The sequence below is a fragment of the Glandiceps talaboti genome, chromosome 1 (assembly GCF_964340395.1).
Source record: "Glandiceps talaboti chromosome 1, keGlaTala1.1, whole genome shotgun sequence".
NCBI lineage: Eukaryota > Metazoa > Hemichordata > Enteropneusta > Spengelidae > Glandiceps > Glandiceps talaboti.
The window spans coordinates 22614680-22639660 of NC_135549.1; the positions used below are offsets into that span (position 1 = coordinate 22614680).

Here is a 24981-nt window from a genome sequence, read left to right on the forward strand (position 1 = left end):
TCTCTGTGTGGACACCCCTTGTCTGTCTCCTCGTCAACTCGTGCGATGCTGACCGCTAGCTACGCCGTCAGTCAAGTCCAGAAATCGCTGTCTCAGTTTGCCACAGGTAATTTTGTATTCAATACCCGGAATGCTTTGTGCTTGTTTTCGGTGTAACCATGGAAATATTACATGGCGATATTATATCATTAGGGGTGAGGTGCTCAAAATTATCTCACATGCCTCTAACAATCAAGACATTACTGGGTAGTAAATGATAAATTACAATGGCCCAGTTTATGCATCTTTTGTATATTGAGGTCACTGTCACCAGTTTCAGTGTACAACAATGCTTGCTTGTATTGTGAACCACATTGTAGACATGCATGGTACTAAACACTATATGGCCATAAAAATTGCATTTGTCAGTTCGTAGAGTGTGGACTTTCATGTATTTTCAATGTCTTAGTCCATCAATACAGTATATTCACTACATTTCTATATAAACTGTGGTGCTTAGTCTCGACTTGGTTGCATGTGTAGGTTCGTCATTGGACATCCATAACTTCATCTTCATTTGATTTCATACAACTTGTATTCACAATAAATTATGACAGAAAGATAGTTAATTTGTAAATATATTGTAACATTGAAATTACACTCTTATTAGCTGAGGTGTGTATATTCTTTTTAACTGAATATAATCAACCAACATCAGATGCCTATCATTACAAAATCATGTACTTGCATTGATAGGTACATGTATGACAATAAACCAGAGAGAGTCTCTCCAATATCTATGAAAAAACAAGTATGGGTTTCCAAAAATATCTTGTCTTTAATAAAACTTTACAGACGTTTGCCTTAATTGTGTTCAATGCCAACATTGCAACATGTGTAAAATTCTAAACATATAAATATGTTGAAGACTCATCTGTGTAGATGGATGAATATAGTTACAAATAAATGTAAGAATTTTGTACTGCACCAAAATACTTGGATAGTCCATTCCTAGCTTTTAACCTGAGTCCTCAGGTCTTCTTCAGGGATGTGAATTCACACGTTGTTTACACGGGCGTGACTTTAAAATATTGTCTCAGACCATTGGTAAACAGAAGAGGTGGGGGTTGGTAAACAGAACAGAGATGGAGGTGCAGGTGCGTTACACTCGGGGCTGGTACCAGTGGCCAACTCTGGTAGGGGTGTGTGGCCAGTGCTGGAAACCCCAGGCCCCATTTCTAAAAGATGAAAGCTTAGACCTAAATTTTGTAGGTTTTGGGGCAATCGATGGGAATTGCAATTTGAAGAGGACAGTGGACCACATTTTAGACCAAGCAAAATAAAAAATAATGGAAAGTTTACCCCATTTTAGACTGTTCAACTTGAAAAAAAAAGACCCTGTTTTAGACCAAAAGGGCTAGAAAATGCATCCCAAAGGGCGGCACATATACGTACACTTCACAGTCACAGGTCGATATGATAAGAGAATACAGTATTATACATGTACATGTATTGTAGCAGGCTGCAAAATGTTGTTGAAATTTACGTTCCTAAAGTATGATTGATCATTGTCTTTAAGATACATTACATTTCCATAATGTACATTGCAAACCTTTTGATGATTATATTACACCTATGAAAGCACTGGACCATAAAATGGTATATTTAACTTGATTATCGTAATGTGTAATTAGTTAATAAATATTCACCATCAACTATTAAAATGTAGTCACATTTCTTTCATTATCTACTATTACTAGATATGAATATTTGTATGTGTACATGATTGGATATATTTCAAAAAGGATATCAGAATTGTTTTGTATTTTGCTACATATATACATTGTAGTGTACAATGTATATTAAATAATAATGTTGGTTTTTATATAGCTCTTTCCCACTATGTAGTCTTACAATTATTACCCTGGCATGGATCTATAATGACACAGCTTCCTCAAGTCCCTGGGGAGTATACAATCCATTGCAGCATTGATAAGGGCATAGGATATTCACATTGCAACCACCAGAGCACTACAAGTAGAAGTATGGTGATACATTTATTATCTCCCCCCCCCCCCCCTTCCTCCATGCTGAAAGTACTAGAATCACTTTCTCACACCAGGTGATGGATTTGTTATATACCCCCCCCCCCCACTGAAAGTAATAGAATCACTTTCTCACATCAGTTGATACATTTATTATCTCCCCCCCCCCCCCCCCCCCATGCTGAAAGTAATAGGTGTCACTTTTTCACATCGGGTGATACATTTATTATCTCACCCCACCCCCATGTTGCAAGTACTAAGTAGTAGAAGCACTTTCTCACATCAGGTGATACATTTATTATCTGTACATGTACAAATATAGTAAGTATCACTATCAGTTTAAAACTATTGCATGGGTACTTATACTACTTGTCGGTTTCATTTTTACCCAATTTTCTTCCTCTATTACCAGGGTTAAAAATCTAAGCAAAAAAACACCAGATTTATAGAAACATACCCATTATACTATTATAGCAGTTTATACTTCAAGTACTTGGGATTGGTATATATGTAGCTATAGTGGGTTTCATTTCACAATACATGTATACATACACATGTACATATAGCCAGCAGCATCAAGGATCTACATTATACCTTGTAAAGTTATTGGGTTAATATAGGAAATTGATGATTAGTGGAGATATAAACGGCTAGCTAAGGAGATGTCTGTGCTAGCACTGCAGGGATACAATTATGTACAGATGTGGATGACTGCAGAGGTCAAGGAGCTACGAGTAGTAAATAAACTGTACAATGTTGCATACAGATGTACACATAATGTACTAAATAGGTTGATAGTTAGTTAGTTTCAAAGTCACACTTGAACATCTTTCAAATATTTTTGGGTTCTGAAAGAAATTTAACTGTCAATGAATGTATTACTTCACAGCAGTTTATTGTCCTTTGTTCAAGATAAAATATTGTCTACATTTGTGAGAAGACATGATCATTTTCATTACAACTTGTAACATTAATTTGCCCTAAAATGCTATGCAGGGCTTGGTAGTCATTTTTAGCCAAGTGAGCTGTTTCACCTACAATGCTCTATTGATTTCCATTGCTACCACCTTGTAAAGTTGGGAAATTATACACACACATGCACATGTACATTGTACACTAGTAGTACTCTACTAAACACTGTATAGATACAAATATATCATATCATTGGACTACTGGTAATTTTCAATTCTAGTGCCCCCCCCCCCCCCCCCCCTGACTACATATACTGTATGTAAGTCACTGCGCAGTTGGAGCACAGGCAACCTCTTTTTGCATCTACATGGAATTAGTGTGAATGTTGCCAAGGATACAAACTTGTAAATTAAAATACACACCTTTTTACACTAAAATGTGGGTCAAGGAGATCTGGTTGTTGTATTTATCAGCTGATACATGCCGGTGATAATATTATTACCCATAATAACCGTGTTATTAAATTTTGTCATGATCGTAGAATTTTGTGTAAAATGAAGCACCAGTCTAAGAAAGTATACGTTGTCATACACTGTTCAATGTACAATGTATATGATATCCACTGTCGTGGTATTTGTGCATCCAGTTTGATAAATACAGTGTACATGTACATCATACCTGTACCTAGTATACAAATAGTATGTATATCTCACAAGTTTGTGTACCTGTGAGGGAAAAGAAAATGTAGAGAATTACTGATATCATACAGTAATAATGACTGTACCTATTAGTGAAATGAAAATTGATTACATACATCTACATGTACGTATGTGTATATGTAAATGTCTTTCTTTAATAGTGCTGATTAATTTATCACCTTTATCAATGACAAAGAAATGGAAGGATGAGTGATCATTATATTAAAACATGTAGATGTACATACAAAAAAATGTATATATGTATTATATATTAGTTTATTATTAATAACATCATGGCAGAACCTGAATATATAGTATTATTATATATATACACGTAGATGTGTGTGCACATGTACATGTACAATGTACATGTATGTATAGATGTGTGTATAATCTTGTAACTAGTGTATGTGTAATAATATATGGTCATACATGTATCATCACTAATGTATCTCAGTGTGAAGTTGAATTTTGTTGTATACATAACCATGTTGTGTACATAAATATTTTTGTGTATATGTGTTTGCCATTGCAGTATAAAGAGAGAGAGATATGTAGATAGATGTATCGTACATGTACCATCATGGCATGATTGTGTATATATTATCAGTTTCATTAGGAAACAAGGTTCAGTCCAACTACAAAATGATGACACACACACAGTACAGGCGCATCTTGAAGAATGTAAATGGGTTTGTTAGTTAGCAAGACACGGCTTCTACGGATGTCACAGTTTTATCCATACATGTAGAAGCTGTGTCTTGCTATTCCTTACATGTACATGTTGTATATGACACTGGTAATCCAGTCTTTGGTTTACTAAGATATAATGTAGATACAAACTACACATAAATCTATTGTTCTTCAATGTGGTAGATTTACTCAAGTGGGTGATAGCGGTTCCTCTGTTGTGTGATTCTAATCACCCTGTCATCAATATAGTGCAAACATTGGAAGTCCCCAAATAGCACTGCAGGACTGCAAGTCCATGGAACTCTAAATAAAATAGTTTTTGGTGACGCCTCCATACCGGCACTATAATTAAACCAACGTCCTTCAAAAGCTTATCACTATTGCATCAACATTTTGCGACAATAGTTTTAGTTTGCATCTATTTTAGAAAACCAACGGCTCAATTACTAGAGTAATGTTATCACTGATGTTCTCTAAACAGTAGATTATCTTGTATGTACATGTAGATTTGCAATATTGTTATATACAAAATGCACTCTGTGTGGTTTTCATTACGTACATAGTGATGTCTGTCTATAATTGCTTGTAGAACAACAGGACATTTTTATTAGGTTTCCAGTTTTTCAGTAATGGTACTAATTTTCTACCTGTTATTGCATCATGAATATTTAATAAACCAGAAATTATAAAATGTTTCCCTAATGTTGATGATTTAGTATCAAATTAACCATTAAATTATGTACTTAAATATATATTAATTATTCAGCAAAATTTTTCCTGATTCAGCCAAGGAAAATATGAGTGACCTAAGCAGGGACCACCCAACTGTAACTGGAGTCCTGGAAGATTTTGTAGCTTTCAAGTGGTTGTTTTTTGTCATTCATTTACTGTGCAACACTCCATCAGTTGATGCCATCTGATTTAAATCATGCTGGATATATAAATACTCCAGTTGTGTTCCAAACTGATGGTGTCGGCACACAAAGTAACAAATAAACAAAGCATGTAACTTGCAGAATTCAACCTTGAGGTCAGGATTCAAGTGCGTACAAACCGATTTACTTTGAACTGAATTGAAACTGAGGTGGTTTTGAACCGGTTCAACTAAATCGGTTTACACACTGATTTAAGGGCATGTAGGGACAGGAGAACTGAATTTGATTCATATCAAAACAGGTTCTGAATTTAGATGGGGACAGGGCTCACATGTATGTACAACAATGTACCATAGATACTTATTGCTTTTTCGAGTCTTTGTGACTACATCAAATACAGTATGCTTGATTGTGAATGTGTAAAATTGGCAGACAGTGTAACTGTCATGAGACTAATGAAATGTGGGAAGGAGACATGTACATGTATACTTCATTATAGTGTGGAATCTAGATTGTAGATCAGCTAGAATACAAAACAGTGGTGATGTTTGAATCAATGACAAAATATTGATGTTTCTAAGGCAAAAACTTCTACATACAATGTACTAATGACTCACATGTTACATCACAGACAAGTACACATGTAACTGTGTTACTTGTCTGTGGGTACATGTACAATGTCACATTATGTGTATTGACAGAGCGAATTAAAATCTGGATCATTCTATCAGATCCAGTTAGACACTGAAGAAGGACAAGTGATTTGTTCAAAACATGTCTGTTTCTCAATCAAAAGTGGAAGAAGAGAACTTGTGTATGATTCATCAGGGTTGTACACTACCCTATCCATTACAGTGCTGACAATATGTCGACAAAAATTCCAAGAAATTTTCATTAGCTACATGTATGGTTTTACTGTTGTGTTCAAACTGATCACAGGCAGAATTTTGTGTCAATTTAGTGTCAAGAATATGACAAACAATGTATAAAATTGACATGAAAATCATTGTGTACAATGTACAAAAAATTCATTTGTTGAATCGCCACAATACAGTGTACATTGTAGTATACAGCATTTCATATTTCCAAGGATCACAACAACTGCATTGTACAAGGTAGACAGTGTATTCAGTCTACAAGCCAACGGTTTCAAGGACTCAAAATCCAGTCCTTTTTCCAATATCTTCGTGTGTGTGTGTGTGTGTGTGTGTGTTTTGTTGTATTGACAAAGCAAACTAAACAGTTTCTGAAAGTCTTCCCTTCACACAAGCTGTAAAAGTGAGTGGATTGGATATCGTAATGTCGTTAGCCCGTCAATGGTTAAGTTGGTGACAGCTTTTCAGAATATCAATACAAAAGTATTATCAATGTACTCTGTATTATACATACACAGGTTGTACTCACAAATAAAAGCTGTTCCCATGGTAACTCAGTGTTGTGACTACATATATCACAAATAAAGCACAATGAAATCAAAAGATTACAGACATCATAGAAGTATATTATTGAATGTTATCATAGAAATAAATAATAAATGCAAGCAAATTTGATAAATTCCAAGGCAACTCATTTTCAAATGAAAAAGATGACTGTGTCTTTTATCTCATCAAGTATGCTTTTGAAGTTATCTCAATGTTCATATTGATAAAAGTTTACAATTATAATTGTATAGAAATATCAATGAAATAGATTAATGGATTTTTTTTTTCTTCTTTTAAATGCTTTTTGTATCAATATATCACTGACAGAAATATATGAATACCTGGGATTGAAAAGAAATTCAATTCTATAATGTTTATTGGTTCAATGGCCACACACACACAGTCTCTATTTACTGGATTTGCATTGTACATTTACATAATTTGTACATATAATTATAAGTGTTTCTGCTGAGGTTTGGGAATCCAGATAACAGTAACAGTAAGAGAATGGGCCTTTTGGGGGGAACCAGATAAAACTGGCTCATGTGGAGTATAATTTTGTTCAGGACTGGTTCCGACCCCTGGTGAAGTGAGTGGGGAATGCAGGTAGATTTTAACTACGACTAATTACCACCTTCAACAGAAACACTGAAATGTATGATGTACCGTGTATAAAAGTTGTACTACAGGTACAACTGCTTTCTGTTAGTAAATGGTCTCACATTTTCAGTTCATGAAACCATGGAGGGATAAAGGGAGACTCTTATAAATGTACCTCCATGATGAAACAGATTGTATAAGAAAGTCAATTCACAATTTCAACAATTTAATTTTTTTTAAATAAGGGCTGGTAAAAGCAGCTGGTAATATTTCACATTGAACACAATGTAGTTAGGCTCCCCTAAGTTGTTGTTGTTTTATTTTTTAATCATTATTTCCTTTTTGATCATTTTACATTGTATACTTACAGTATATGTGTATACCGTGTGTCATATTCAAAACTCAAGACCTATCCTTTCATGTGATACTACTTTGTAATTCGACTAACCTGACTTGTGATCCGGTGTTAAAGGCCCACTTTGGATTAGGATTAAACAGACTGTAAACTTTAGGTTCTAAAAAACAGTTGTCTGGCAGAAAGTTGGTCTAGTACAACAGAATAATCCCTACATGCAGTGTATACTAGAGTGTACATTGTATGTACATCCATTTTATTGGCTGCAGTGAGAAGATAACCGTGAACGCTAATAATGTGAGAACCTTAGATCGAAACCTATATGTAGTCTGTAAGATACAGACACGCTGTCAGAGCCAGCACTCACTGTCTGTGCCATTCTCTGGGACTGTACAATGTACATGTATCTGCTAGAGCAAAGGATTTAGGCCACTCCATGAACATGTGATTAGAAGTTCAAAGAGAGGTCATTATGTAGATTAAAAATTAAATATACATGTACAGAATAGTTTCTCCTTTTGATACTAAGAATGATTGTTGTTATGGCGATACTTGTTAATTGTTTGTACCTAATAAAATACTAGTCTATCAGCTAGCCCTCGGATGTTCTTCCGATAAAATACGACACACAGCCGAACAACGCTATCGAGGATGGAACATCCGAGGTCTAGCGAATGTCATCAGGATAGAAATAACTGCCAATCAGAGAACCGTATTAGCGACAAGCACAAACAGAGGACAATAGCTAAATTTTCATGCATATTCATCTTAAGGAGGGGCTTGTAAAAATAACCACCAATGCGTTAACTAAAATGTGTGAATGACAACGTCTACACACTCATCAAACACAATTACCATAAACTGATAAGACATAGTAATGACATAAATGTGTTTGTCAACACCTGCATGCAGAGATTGAATATATTAAAGTATATATATGCATATATGGCCCAACCCACCGCTTATCGTAATCTCAATGGAATGTCCGGTCTGAAAATGACATTCGCTAGACTGTTCGGGCAGGCCCTCACACGCGAACTTCGTTCGCTTATAGTTATAGCATCGAAAGAAAGCCCGAACGTCTAGCAGCAAGACTAATAAAATACCAGACTTTGGCCAGAAACATATAACATGTTTACTGTTGACATAAGATTTCTGTGGCTGGTCTCATAAATCAGCATTGAAAGGCTGACATCATGGTCAGTTTGACACCTATTAGAACATAACAGTATTTGATTGGCTGCAACCCAATCTGGTTGGCTTGTGCAGGATATTGGGTAGCTTAGTACAGTCGTGGTTAAGAAGCCTGATAGGACCTGAACAGCACGACCTATCTTACAGTGGTTAAGAAGCCCAATAGGCCTGAACAACACGACGTATCTTACAGTCTAATTGATTATAAAACTTATCACTCTTTGCATTTCTTATGCTGTTACTTCAGATCATGCCATGGCAAACACACCCAGAGGTGAAATTAAATGGACAACAGGTGCCGGAAGTCATATTGGCAGCACAGAGAAACCAACAGCCAAGTATAGTGCACTGTCAGATGGACTACGGCAGATAACACCTGAGACATGGCAGTGTTCTATGTTCTGTGGTGGAAAGAATTGTAAATACTGTAATGCGTGGAAAGCAAACTGGCCAAAGGATCGAATGGTCATTGATGGACTTTTCTCAGAATGGTGAGTACTTGTAAATTGAAAGTGATTATCAGACCAAAAAAAAAGACATTTTGTCTTGAATGGTGCAACAATTTTGTTCCTCTAACTTGTCAGCAAGTCCAGTACACTCTAGTTACTAATTATGGGTATAGCGTTGCCATCTTGCAACCCTTTTGTTTTTCCCCCGTGGTGATCCAATACATACAAACGCAACAAGCAAATTACTGATAATGTAAGGGTATTACCCGATATCTCCTCTTTGTTCGTCGTATTACCACGAGTGCCATTTCGGCGGCATGGCACAAATCATGAGACAGGTGTCATAATGCCGAAATGACATGAACATATCGTAACTTCCATATAGTATACTAGTGTGGTACAGTGCAGCATACACATGCACATAGTGGGTGGCCTACAGTCACGTTGGAGATACCATTGTGAAATGAGTGTACCTATACAGTGGGTGTGAATTTGCCATTTAGTGTACGGTCGTAAATAGTGTCATTTGGGTATGGATATTTTTGTCAAAATTTCCCTATTTTGAAAGAATGTTGCAGTTTTGTGGTCATATGCGATAACATAAATGTCGAACATCAACTACCATTTTTGTTTGTTTATTTTTGTTTATATTTGGAGTCGCCATGTCTTGTCCAATCAGAAAGCCGTTTGTTTGATGATGTTTAACGTGAATATCTTGGCGTTTAACATCCCATATCAGAGGTGATATTATCAGGAATGATTTATCTGGGCTTATATATGTATATTGTACATGTATGAGAACAAGAAATACTGAAATGGTACATGTACATGTACATACATGTGTACATGTACTTTGTAATTTCATGATTCCTTTCTATGGCCATTATACACATTTCAAATCATACATTCATCACATTTTGAATCAATTGAAGGATTACTGACATCAGTGAACACAACATTATGTTTTTAACCCTGTATACGTAGTATATTTTACATTGCAAGGAGTTCAGGCTTTGGCAATTTGCATAAACCCCAACACATTAAGTTGATGAAGTAGCTACAATCCTGTTCTCAGGGGGTCATAATAAAACAGAGCAGAGATTATACAATATATTCTAGTGCAATTGTAAGGATTTTATTGTGCTGTATAGGAAAGGTACATGTACCTGTACTGTACTGATAATGTGCAACAGAAATGACAAAGCTGTCTAGATGTTACTGATGAGTAAATAGGTGATAACTCAAGTAAAGCCTATATACAGCTTACAGATTTTGTTGGAATTAAATTTTGATTTATAACTGATTAGAGGCAATTATATTAGCAGATGAATCGGAGGGGGGGAGGGGTCCACTGGCCAGGTCTTGTAGGGGTGTGTGGCCAATGCTGCCAACCCCAGACCCAAATTTTGACCAATTTTGACCAAAAATCAATACCCCATTTTAGACCATTCAAGATTTTAGAAGACCTCATTTTAGACCAAAATACATAATCACTGATAGAAAAATATCAACCAGTGAATTAGCTGGAGGAAATTCTGAGGGAAATTCCGAACTAGTCAAGAATTTATTTATGTTTTTTCTTCCAGGACCCCATTTTAGACCAAATAAAATCATGTAAAGCGGCCCCCATTTTAGACTCCTTAGCTCTAAAAATACAGTACCCATTTTAGACCACTTTAGACCAAAAACCCCCACCCCAAAGGACAGCACATACATGTGTAATACATATACTCAATGTAGGTTAGAGTATTTTCCAGGGAAATCAAGTGTATAAATGTACACAGTTAGTATAAATACATGTTTGTAGTATTTCTAGAAATGAGAAATAAAAAGAAAAAAAAGAAACACTAGGCAGTTTCACCGAGAAAGGAACCTATACGTTTTAATACTAGTAGTTAGTGACAGCTACAGCAGGTTTGGAGATTAGCAATAAATTACATATTGTGACAGGTCTTCATTGCTGGAGTTTGTCACTTTATACAGGGAAGTACTTGAAAAAAATACACATTCTTAAGTGTAAACAAACTGAATTCCAACATTTACACTAAGTGGTCAAACCCCAACAATACAATACGATATTAAGTTTCCAACATTTCTCTTTGTTCAGCCAAAGAAAGTATGAGTGACTTAAGGGGCCTTGTCACTACAAGTCACTAAACACGAATACTTCATCTAGTGATAAAACCCATATAATAGGTCATGAGTGTTTTCCAGAATAACTATACCACTACAAACATAATTTATGAAAAATTAAGAAAAATAATTGAAATTTGGAACATTTTGACTCGTATTGTGAGCACAACAGAACCACAACATGCTTGCAAACTGCTAAGCTAACAATTCTGTTTTGTAAGGGGGATCGTGTTGCCATCAATCTAGTGTAAACTGTATCATTCATTTCTCATTTATTTTTCAGTCTACATGTTATTGTACACTCATATAATATATTATTTATATTCTTCTAACTGTTTTTTTCATTTTCTCTGTTATATGCATTTTATTCTTCTGTACCAAAACAACTGTTAATTAAATAGATACAATTAAGTAGTACATACGACTTGAAGTTGTACACTGTAAAATGTATGAATTTATTATTAAGCAAAACTAATTTAGAAACATGATGTACTGTGCTATCATGGGATTGAAAATTCAGAATTCTACAGATACACAAGCATGAAAAAAATATTTCATATATATATTTCTAAGAGCATGGCATAAATCTATGTTTACATAAATTATGAATATATATTTATGATAGTAATATTTTTAATAATCCATAGATGAATAGAAAATCAAATGTTATGTCAATCTTTGATGAATGATTTTAAATGAAAAATTAATGTCATTTGAGAGAGGCTGTAATTTAATCCCCGTTCAATTAGCATATTACATTGTATAGTGAGGGAGGATAGTATACACTGTAGATGTCATTTGTTGACTCTGAATCCCAACATGGATATGTACCTTATAGGTTATAATTGGATGGCAGTATTGGTTTACATACAGGTCATTCACTCTAGCCTCCAACCTGATTAAAATCTGATGTGGTGAAACCAGCTACATGTAGATGTCTTTATTTACCTCTATTTCCATCGTTTTGTGTCATAAGTGTCGGGTGATCACCACCTGCCCGCATCTGACCCTGTGAATAGAAAATCTCATTTGAATATAGCGCTTTAGAATAGCCAATCGGGATGAGCATTATGTTGGCAGCTGCGCACACTGGAGAAACTGGAAAAAAAACTAACAAACAAATGTACATGTACACATGGAGGATTGCATTGATGACATGACTCGTTGGTGTTGGCACCATCTCTCCGTATGATTTTGAAAGAATCATGCTGATTGGTTGAAGAAACCTTTCCAAGATCCTTGAAATTCGAACGAGATTTTCTAGTACACCAGGTCAGATGTGGGAAGGTGAGATCGCCTGACCGGAACAAAACAAACGACACAAAATGATGATAAATAAAGACATCTAGCCGCTTTCACCACATCAGATTTTAATCAGATTGCCTAGCCTCAGGATATTGTGTTATAAAATACATATTGTAAATTTTATCAACAACTGATAATTGAGTAATGTGAACAGTAAAAATAGAACAGTAGATTAGATGAGATTAGATGAGATATAATAACTTACTTGTAATATGATACCATACTCCCTGAACAGTATTGAATCACCTCGGGGTAATGTATTTGTGTAGTTGTCAAATTGATTTTTGGTCTGAAACCTAAAACCAGTACCCCTAATGTAATCACAATTTCAACCTGTTACTGTACTACATGTACTTATCATACAAGTGAACTCCAGATTAACTGTACAATATCATATCTAATTATTGGTAGTTTAACAATTTTCAAAATTTTCAGTTAATACATTATGGGTTGTGTGATCAAAAAAATAACATTCCTGAGTCACAGCAAGTACTGCTTTAATTTCTACAAGTTGATGTAATAAGACGAAGAGTAAAATTTAGGATTTGTTGACCACAATTGTTGTGAAATATTGTAGTATGTTTTCATTGTAATCATGTATTTTAGTAATCTAGTGCTATCCATATGCATCAAATCTCACGATCAATCTGTATGATTCAATACCACAGATAGCGTCTATATTAGTATCTTATGGGTACCTGAACAGATTCCATTTAATTATCAAAATTAATTGAATTACTGTTGTCCAATGACTGTATTGATACTGTACATGTACATGGAGAATGAATATATATATATATACATGTATGTAGATCTGATTCTTTGCAAGCCGATGAGCACAGATTTTTGCTAACACAACAACATCTGGCAAGCACTTTCTGGACGGTGGCGTAAAGGGGCCTGTGGATTGACGGTAGAGTTCTACAGATAGATGACATTTTCAAATAAATTAAATTCTGAGTTGAAACTATTTATTGGGTGGACCATTATTCAACAAAACATAAATTATTGTACCATGTATATAATGTACAGACTATGTATAAGTTATATGTAATCAGATAGAAAATACAGACTAATCTGATGATATAATATATTCATGATATAAACACATGGGTTTTTTTATGGGCACATATGCTAGTTTATGTATGGTATACTACTGCTAACCATATGTTAATATTCTTGTGATGGTCCTCCCTACACCATAAACTGACAGTGGACACATCATATTATGTATGGTAATACAGTTCACACTAACTGCAAATCAAACAGACTCCACATAATACAGCTTGTATTAAGTTGTAATTCTAACAGTGGACACATTGATTTCTGTATCTGTTTACAACAATGTAGTCACTGCAAATCAAACAGATTCCTCTCATATGTAAATTTCATGATGTACATGTAATGTACATTTTCAGTTAGGATCTCACTGACTATACAAAATTTGATGTTCACATGATAGTGCATGTTATTACCATGGGGATGAGGGGGAGGGGTTGCATAATGCATGATTGGTGGTATTTTCAGCTAAGTAGCAAATCATGTAGGGATTTATGACATCAGATGTGGATGGTATTATGTATAATGCAATAATTATATTCTAACTACATATGATATATGGTAATACTATTACAGTATGTGACTTTCCATTCTATAGAATTACAACTTTATACAGGTAATACAGCAATCTGTCTACACTGCATAAATGTACACATATATTAAATTTACATATTCGCATATACATGTGTGATTTATTAGTCCCTGTCGGACGAAATCCAGGACGGGGACTTATGGATTGGGGTCCGTCCGTGCGTCCGTCCAGAGCCGTTTCTTGGAGATGCCTCGACCAATTTTTTTCAAACTTGGTACAGGGGCAACATACAATGGCACACATGTACGTATGCACGTCAGTTTGTTTCATGATACGATCCAATATGGCTGCCTGGCAGCCATTTTGTTTGCAAACTTTCCATGTCCAAAGCCATAGCTCAGACATGCTTTGAACATATCTCATTCAAAGTTGGTATTAGGACAGTGTTCTATGACATACATGTGCATATACATTTTCGTCATGATACAATCCAATATGGCTGCCTGGCAGTGATTTTGTTGCCGCAGTTCTCATGTCCAAAGCCATAACTCAGACATGCTTGAACAGGTTATGCAGTTCATGAATATTTGGAAAGTATAACAGGATTTTCTTTTCTTTCATAGTGATCACAACATCCTGACATGAGAATGTTTGGATTACAGTACAACCGGTACCTTGAAAGTTATAAGTTAATTTGACATGCCACTGATGTGTAGTAATTTCTTGTGACATGCCAATGTTTCGTGTTCTGTAGTCCCATACTACAGTAGAGTACTGTTTTTATTTTGACGTACAACAAAATGTTAATTATGTCTTTCATTTGAATGGTAATTCTATGACGTTACAATATCCCCCGGCCAAAGGGAGAGAAAAAGTAGAGGTGGTATTATTTTGCTAAAGTAAAAATGTGAATATTTAGTCCATATGTATGTATGTGCTGATATTTTACAGGGTGACAGACGATATCCTGGCCATGTCCAGACCATCAACAGAGGCTATAGATAAATACAACATCATTGATCAGTTTAAAAGGTAAGATGGTATCAAATATATACGTTAATTTTGTTATTTACATACTGTGATTTTTAGCAAGGGAATTATAGCATGAGTACATGTATACTCTAGTCTGTTATAATATACTTTTTTTTGTAATTCAGTGCATAAATTGTAATAGTGAGTAAGAAATTCTGATGACTATATCAGACACCATACAGTACTAAACTAATACACTATATCAATTACAGTGTAAATCTGACAGATACAAATGTACATATGACACACACACACACACACACACACACATGCATACATACATACATACATACATACATACATACATACATACATACATACATACATACATACATACATACATACATACATACATACATACATACATACATACATACATACATACATACATACATAAAGTAGTGTTGTTTGTAATACTGGGATGGTGGGACATACATGTATACATATCATGTGTTCAGTGTTGATTGTGTCTTTTTTTGTCGTACGTACAGATGTGGAATTAAATCTATAATAAATTTACAACGACCAGGGGAACATACAAGTTGTGGAAATCCCCTTGAAGAAGAAAGTGGATTTTCTTATTTACCTCAAACATTTATGGACAATGATAGTAAGTGCATGTGTTAATTAATGTAAATCTAATAACCAGTCATACCATATCACCTCATAATTTATTTTGACATGATATCAATATGAGAAGCTCACAAATAATACCTCAACATTTGTTGTAACAATGATAAAATGCTGATTTTTATTATTAATAATTATATTAATATGAACTTCATTGATCCAAAGTAAATTCGGGAATTTAAATACGGCCACCACTTTTGCAGTGTCCAAGTATCCAAGTGTTAAACCAGGAGGAAACTGGGGTACCCAGGGAAAACCTCTATTGTTTGGCAGGGTCAAACTGAGCATCACCTTTCTTACAGACAGATTAGGGATATGTTTAACCAAACCAAACCAACTCTTCAATGGGTTTGAACCCAGACAGCAGTGGTACATGTAAGAGGCACATGAGCTATAAAGTGCACAGCCACCCAATCAATCACATAATCATGTATTTATGTCAATGGGACTAGCTTATAAATTTATAACGTTTGTATTTGTTTGTTTACAGTTTTCTTTTATAACTTTGGTTGGGATGATTATGGTGTGCGTTCCTTGCCGTCCATTCTGGATATGGTCAAAGTCATGTCATTTGCTTTACAAGAAGGAAAGGTAAATGCTTTGTTGAATGAAATTGTAGATTAGTGTCGCATACTGCCAGATCAAATCTACATTACATACCTAGTCATCCAAGCTTAGTTATATAGTATACATAGAACTGTCAACATGTTGTATTATTTGTAGAGATTACCTCAGTGTAGTACACTCCTTGCCATCAAAGCTTGGTTATAGAGTTCAGCATGGTCAAAAATCAATGTTTTTGAAATCAATGTAAAACATAATGACAGAGAGGTTAACTTAGGTAGACTCCTGAACTGTGTAGCTGGGATAGGTTATATCGGATCATCAAATCATTAGAACTTACTACTGGTGCACATAATTCCTTCCCAATATCTTGTACATTTGCATGTTGCTAAATTGAAAAAAGTATTATAAAGTTTGCAAACCCTTTGTCACAAAAAGAAGAAGAAAAAACAACTTGAAGTGTTTTATCCCTAACATCAGCTCATTTCAAAGATTTGAGAAGTATAAAGTAAAGCAAGAAAAGAAAAGACAGACATCTTGTATGATCTCATTAACTTGTGTATTCCAGTTATTCTATATTTATTCCACGCTCACTTCTGGTATGATTGTTTTCAGGCGGCTGTACATTGCCATGCTGGGTTAGGTCGTACTGGTGTACTTATAGCATGTTACTTGATCTATGCAAAGAGAATGGAAGCAGATCAAGTCATACACTTCATCAGGGAAAAGCGGTAAGAACATACACAAAAGAATGACCAATACATAGTTATAATAAAGACTCCATGATTATTCAAGATGAAGATGTCAGCCAAGGTTTGGATAAACGAAACTGCCTTGCATTAGGAAGTCAACATTAACCTGTATATTATACAGCAATATTACAAGTAATGCAAAATTACCAAGAACATGCCATGCCATAGAAGCATGAAAAGTTTTCCATTCTAATTATATGCCAGTAGTTCATAATCTGATATGTATTGTGTGTGATATGTTACAGGGGTGGTGCAATTCAGACTAGAGGACAAATCGAATGTTGTCAACAGTTTGGTAAATTTTTGATTCCACTACGAGTAGTTTTCTCCTCCATGTAAGTATAGCCTCCTATCATTTGTGTATACCTAAGCATTGTATGTTGTCTCTATGTCTATTATGAAGACTATGTACAAGTGTGTGTGTGTGTGTGTGTGTGTGTGTGTGTGTGTTAATAATGTGTGTTTATATATACATGTATATATATATATAGTGTGTGTGTGTGTGTGTGTGTGTGTGTGTGTGTGTACATGTATGAATGTGAATATTTACATGTTTATGATGTGTTTGTGTCCTATCTTGTATTATGTAAAAGTCATGACAACAGTATACCACAAACACACACTACAGTCTCATACAAGACAGTAGCTGTTACAACTATACTAGACAACATTATTTTGAAAATCAGTAATTACCATGATAGTTTACTTCAATATTGGTTCTATTATGCATGTATTTGTAAGTTGTACTATATATGTTGGCTCTATTATGCATGTACTTGTAAGACTGTAAGATACGTCATGACGTTTCGCCCTCACCGGCCTCCTAGGGGTTGGCCGATGTTTGAGGGCACCCCGTCACGGCGTACCTTACAGACTAGGTAGACTGGCACCACTCCCTTGGCAGATTTGTTTTTTTTGGCTCATCATCTTCAAATGTGTGAATTTTATATTCATTTCAAATTTTGTGAAGGAGAATGTGGTCAACTTTTTTTCCCTGTTACTAGTAATCTCATCAAGGGAGATAGATAGATATCTATCCATAATCCATATATGGGCATAGTAATCACCCAACTGTTCACAATCACTCACTCAGAGTCAGGTCACTATTTCACACAAAAGAATACAAGTGTGTTCAGATTTTTTTTATTCAAATGAAGAGTGAAAACAGCTAGGGGGTGTGGGCTTATAAACCACTGTTTGGTGGATGAGTTGGTTGGTAAAGTGTTGGAAAGTGATGTATGAAAACCTAGGGTTTGGGGCTAATAAACAACAATGTTTTGGTTGACAAGTTGATTGGAAAAGTGTTGGAAAGTGCTGTATGAATAACTTAACATTATTGTGTTTGCAGCTGTTTTATTGAAATGGACATGACTGTTGGAGTTATACACTCCATTATGATATTGTATTTCTTTGCTTTGATACAGAGATCCCTGTGCCTATGCATTTACATTGAAGCAATTTTTGATCCGTCAGAAGCATCTTCTTCATGGATACGAAGCTAGGGAACTCAAGTACATACCAAAGGTACAATTCTTATGCTTTGTTTTTATGATTTTTGTAAAACAGTATATATGAATCCATATAATATCTTATGATGTTTTCATAGAAAGGACAGATGTTTGCTCTCTCAGGTCTTACCAATATCCAGGAGGATATGATATGGTGACGTATTGAGTCACAGACATGTAGAGTTGTAATTTGGAGAAATGTTCAAAACCTAAAATTGTGGTGATGACTTTAATAGACTGCCAAAGGTTTTGTTGCTAAGGACATATTTTGATATTTCATTCATACATTTGTTTGACTTCCTGTGTTACATGTCACAGCTTGTTGTGGTTGCATCACTCTGTGTAGTAATGTGCCACTAGGGGGCGCTGTGCATTTGAAACTCCACATGCAATCAGTTTTCATTGATTCTCTCACAGATAGTACATCTTGTATGTACACTTATCGTAGAGCAGGTAAACTAAACATTGCAGTCTCTCACTGTGTTACTGTACCACTAGGGGGTGCTGTGCATTTGAAACAGTCTGCATTCGATAAATTGATTCTTTCACAAGTGATACATCTTGTATGCAAAAGTATTGTAGAGCAGGCAGTCTTACCATCACAGTGTGTTACTCTGCCACTAGTGAGCACTATGCATTGAAATTTGTCATAATACATCCATCTTTCATTTATTCTCTCACAGATTGTACATATTGTATGTAAACGTATCGTAGAGCTGGCAAACTGTAACCATGGCAGTTTTATCAGGGAATATCCTATACCACATGACAAGAAGCTAGCACTAGAAATGGCAACTGCTGCTAATGCATTTCCAGAGAAAAGAAATAAACAGAGATCCACGTTTGATGTCATTGAGGACAATCCAGTAGTCAATAAAGGAGGTGCCTTGAGACTACCACCAATCAGAAAAGCCAAAAGTGCTGAGTCTCTCGTACCTGATTCTGATATGAATGGTGATGGCGAGGGTGATCCTAGTAATATGAACTTACCAAAACCTAAACCTCTCCCAAGGAGCCCAAATTTACGTCTGAGATCCCGTGAATTAGAGAATGATTTCAAAGGGAATTCAGTATCGTCGGGGTCTGATGACGACTTGATGCTAACAACACGGAGTGATACATTTGCAATTCAAGGTCACCGAATCAAACATGAACATGAACTTCACAGTCAATTCAGTCGTGAGAGTATCATGAGCACTGCCATGTCAATTGATGCTGGTGTCGTTTCGGGTAAAAATAAACGACCGGTTAAAGGTCGTTTCAGCCGTGGACCTTTGCCGAGGAGGAGCTCCATTCTAAGTCAAGTCAGTGAGACTTTATCAGAGGAGGAAGAGAACCAGGATGTTTACATCGTTGCCAGGGCGATGGCTTTTACTATCAACAAAGAAGTCGATCAACATGAAAGGGCTAGAGTAGATGCTCTACAGGTTAGTGAGAATTTGGTAGCAAGCTGTGGAAGTGCAACTGAATATCTGATATAATGCACCAGCTTTTAGAATCAACACTTTGTTTTACCAATATAACTGTAAATGGCACTTGGCACCAGGGAGGTTAGAAGGTTTTAGCTAAGCTTTGTACATGGACTACCCATTCAGTAAAATGTCTTTGGCATAAAAGATGAAGGCTAATATCACACACTATACAGACTACCCCCCCCCCCCCCATAATTTCAGAAGGTCAAGCTTTCAGTCAAGTTCATTGTGACCCAGAGTTTAAATCTGATGCACCAAGCTGCACTTCTAACATATCGAATACTCTCTGTCCAAGCCTATGAAATTATAAATAGAAGTTCTGTATTACTATGTATTTTATACCTTTGCATTTTCCATGTAATCATCTCAGCGTAAGCATAAGTATTTTCCACATTTGCTACTTTTCAGGCATTGAAGCAGAGATTGGAATCCTTGCAAGTAGGTTGAAAACTGTGTTTTATTTGGGGGTTTTCTTTTGTTTTGTGTTTGTTATTGTTCACCCTTTTTGTAATAGTTTGGATTCATTGTCTAATAATTTGCACTGCTTTCTCCGTACACGCCTTGCACCATTGCATAATTCCTGTGATTAAGTCATATGTAATGTGTTTAATAATATTAGATGCCACACAAGATCAACTTTTCTCTGAAATCACAAGTAATTGTAGATGATGTAGAATCACGAAATGACTCTCCAGAACCCATAGTTTATGAAAATGTCTTTATTTCCTGGAGTGGTGTTGCCCTTTAAAGCTAGCAAATTTGTAAGTGTTATTATGGATTTAACTCACAGTCATCTTATTTGCAATAGCATGTGGTGTGGGGGCTGTGACATATGTTGGCTACAGTAACTATAAGTACAAAAAAAATATCTATCAGGAATTTGTTACAATACACCACTTGTGGTTCTAACTTGTCAATTTTTGTCATCAATTTTTACTTAATTTACTGTCAAATTAAACTTTTGTTCCAAAAACAAACTTGAAAATTGTACCTGAAATTTTCGACTACACACACTTCAGTCTTTGTCAACAGATTGACCCACTATGCAGAACATGTGACTTTATGGACACATGAGCCTAATTAAGGGGCCATAGTTTTTAGTTTAGACTAAGTCTTGAGATATTAGGTACACTGTCCTACATAACATTGATAATTTGTGTTTTACAGCATGACATTAATGTCAGCAGTGCTACGTGGAATATTCTATCAACAGAGGAAGATCCTTATGTACTTTGTTCATTTATGTATTCATGGTTAGAACAGTTAAAGGTATGTCAATATTATAATTATATCAATGTATTTTACTGTATGTGTGTGTCTGGTTGTTGTATAGTATACATGTAGCATATGTTGACTGATATGTTGTCATCTATCATTATATCTCACGCACTGATTACTGAGGTCCAGTGAACACTGTATAGTACATATCTCATGGTATAAGACACATACACTGTGATTACTGAGGTCCAGTGAACACTGCATTGCATACATTTCAGGGTATCCCACACACTGATTACTGAGGTCCAGTGAACACTGTATAGTACATATCTCATGGTATAAGATACATACACTGTGATTACTGGGGTCCAGTGGACACTGCATTGCATACATTTCAGGGTATCTCACTCACTGATTGCTGGGGTCCAGTGAACACTGCATTGTATACATTTTAGGGTATCTCACACCCTGATTACTGAGGTCAGGTCCAGTAAACACTTCATAGTACACATTTCAATAGGTGTTCAAAACCATAACCGAGAAGCCAGAGAACACCACAGAAGTAAATATATCCCCAAATTTATATACTTGCGAGCGTTCTTGGTGGTTGAATTGATTGGTGTGTTTGGTTTGCTCTGTGCTTCATTGACCATTCGGTTTTGACAATTTCAAATGCTGACAGTGATGCAGAAGTACTTTTATTATACGGACTGATTTAATGAATTATTGAATCCAATAGATCACAATTTGTATTGCTATTGTGTAATGACATCACCAGTGACAGTGTCATAACATTTGATTGGCCAGATATCAGTTTTTGTGACAGTGTAATAACATTTGATGGCTAGATATCAGTTTTTGTGACAGTGTAATAACATTTGATGGCTAGATATCAGTTTTTGTGACAGTGTAATAACATTTGATGGCTAGATATCAGTTTTTGTAACAGTGTAATAACATTTGATGGCTAGATATCAGTTTTTGTGACAGTGTAATAACATTTGAAGGCTAGATATCAGTTTTTGTAACAGTGTAATAACATTTGAAGGCTAGATATCAGTTTTTGTGACAGTGTAATAACATTTGATGGCTAGATATCAGTACATTGGGATATATCAAGAGATACACCATGACATTATCATATGGATTGGATTTGAATGAAAGTCATCATTGTGGTTATGAATGTCTCCACAAGATGTCTTCAATCCATCCCAATTTATTAGCCCCCATGTTGAAATGCACTGTACAGCATTCACTGCTTCACAGTAATCACAGCGTGTCAGTACATACCATGATCTATGGGATACCGGATACTGTTGTTCAATATGTAGTATCTTGTAAACCTGGAGATTTCTGCTTAAGATTTATTTTCGCTCATTTCACTGGAAAACAAAAAATGTAAAAATAAGTAGTGTCCTCTTGTACATGAACTCAGTGTACCCATCTAGTAATTTTGTCTTTGAGAACTACAAGCTGAAGACTGCACAATTACAAAATTATCTAGATTCACAGTATACTGATCACAGTGATTACCAGTAGGAGTATACTGACATCTCTACATGTGTATATATATAAATGATTTACCTAGTATATTTAGGCTAAATCACTCAGCCTACTTTAGCTTTTATTGCGTATGGTTGTTAGGGACGATCGCACAATGTCACACAAGCTCAATAAAGCGAACTTCATTGCTTTAGGGGGATGGGGGTACAAATGTACATGTATGGCATCAATGCGATTGCTGAACTTCATTTTCGCACTTCTAACCAAATTTCAACGAAATCTTTCACTCCTTCAATGAGAACAGCTTTTGTATTTACTACTGAGATGTTGATAAGTTGATAAAAAATTTACTTCTAATGTGAAATAAGGTGCTGGGTTTCTGGTAGTATTTTAATGTGTTTACAATCATGTTTTTTTGCATTGCATCAATCATAGTGATGTGACCACTCATCATAGTTTACATCATATGAATGTTTGATGTCACACTTGTGAATGTTCCTTTTTTTTTTGGGGGGGGGGGGGGGGGGGGGGGTTTCTGACCTAAACGAATGATGTTTGTTTGTTGAGCTTGTGCGATCATCCTTTAATGGCATAGATTTGTCATGTTACTGCAGGAGGACATTGTATATGACCAGTATTTTCATCCCCTTGTCCTCTGTTAATAATTTAATTGAATGTTTATGTCACAACAGGAACCAGTACTCTGTGTACAAGATATTGTAAATTTGATGGAACATATTGATGATCCTAAGGCAGCCGTCAAACTTTTAGACAAGGTAATGTCTATATGTTTGTGTGTATGCTTGTAGGCATTTGTATATGTTTGTGTGTATGCTTGTAAGCATTTGTATATGTTTGTGTGTATGCTTGTAAGCATTTGTATATGTTTGTGTGTATGCTTGTAAGCACGTTTGTATTGTTTGTGTGTGAACATATGTATATGAGGAGTTGTGGAGGGTCATTTCATGAGTTTACCTCACCTACAATTACTTTGTAGGGTATCTTTGCTGTGGGCTAATGCATCATGGGAGTCAGCAGAAATATATTAGTGGTTGCACAATGACTGCTGAGCGCTTATTCCCTTCAGTGTAACACATCTCTCATGAATATTCATTGTAATTGTAGGCAATGTAAAATGAAATAACTCTCCAGAATCCATAGTTTATGACTATCCCTTTATTTCCTGGGGAGGTGGTCCCCTTTAATTCGTCAGGCAGTTGATGAAAATAAAGTCAATCTTTGGAAACTTATTTCCTTGTGCTTTGATCCGTAGGCTGAGAGACATACACTGGAGTGTATGCTAATGGCAGTAGCTAAACTTCATCCACTATCTAAAGACTTAGAACAACCAATACTGGGCAGGATCCTCAAGGCCTTGACTGGTCACAGCAAAGGAAGTGGTGACAAACCATCATCTAAGCAAGATAGGTACTTTGGTATTGAATTCCTTGAAGCATATGTGGATGTCTTGCGTGAAAAAATACAGGCTGGCGACGACTCTATAAGCTTAGACAGTCAGTCCGTTACAGCTGATGAAATGAGTCGTGCTAGTACGCCAAGACTACATCTTGCACAAACTGTGTCTAATGTTGGCCCAACTGCGTCTGTACCGTTAGAACTCCATGGAGGTATTAGTAAATCACTTAGTGATCCCACTATGCCGGTACCAAACAAGAAGAACAATACTCTACCCCCTATCAAGTAATGTTATCATTAATTAAATTCTGTGAAATATCATAGCTCACCTCAACTGTGTAGAGTGAAATATCTTCTGATATACACTCTTGAGTCCGTGCTGTCACAGAGATTTTAAGACTGTTTTATTAACTTTTCAAAGTTCCCTGATCTATATTTGGTACATTTATGTAGTTCTACTACTGTTGCTTGGTTGAAAGCTTTTCAGACCTAAAAGGTCACTTAGCCGAATACAGCTCTTAGGCCTACTGGTTTAGAATATTTTACTGATGAACTGAAATTACTAAAAACCCTGATTTTGTGTTGTCACCCAGACACCCATCCATTGATTCAGCTAACCCAAAGATCCTGTGTACT

General features: G+C 35.7%; 1 protein-coding gene across 1 annotated transcript; it reads left to right on the plus strand.

Annotated features, from left to right (window-relative positions):
* On the plus strand, window positions 1-24634 carry LOC144441885 (protein tyrosine phosphatase domain-containing protein 1-like). Its single transcript, XM_078131134.1, has 14 exons — window positions 1-106; window positions 9020-9263; window positions 15202-15282; window positions 15774-15892; window positions 16403-16503; window positions 17092-17207; window positions 17474-17563; window positions 18653-18752; window positions 19420-20163; window positions 20617-20646; window positions 21376-21477; window positions 23622-23705; window positions 24203-24531; window positions 24565-24634. The coding sequence occupies exons 1-14, from the start codon at window positions 46-48 to the stop codon at window positions 24632-24634; spliced, it is 2271 nt and encodes a 756-aa protein (XP_077987260.1). The 5' UTR covers window positions 1-45.
* Window positions 24635-24981: the final 347 nt, after the last annotated feature.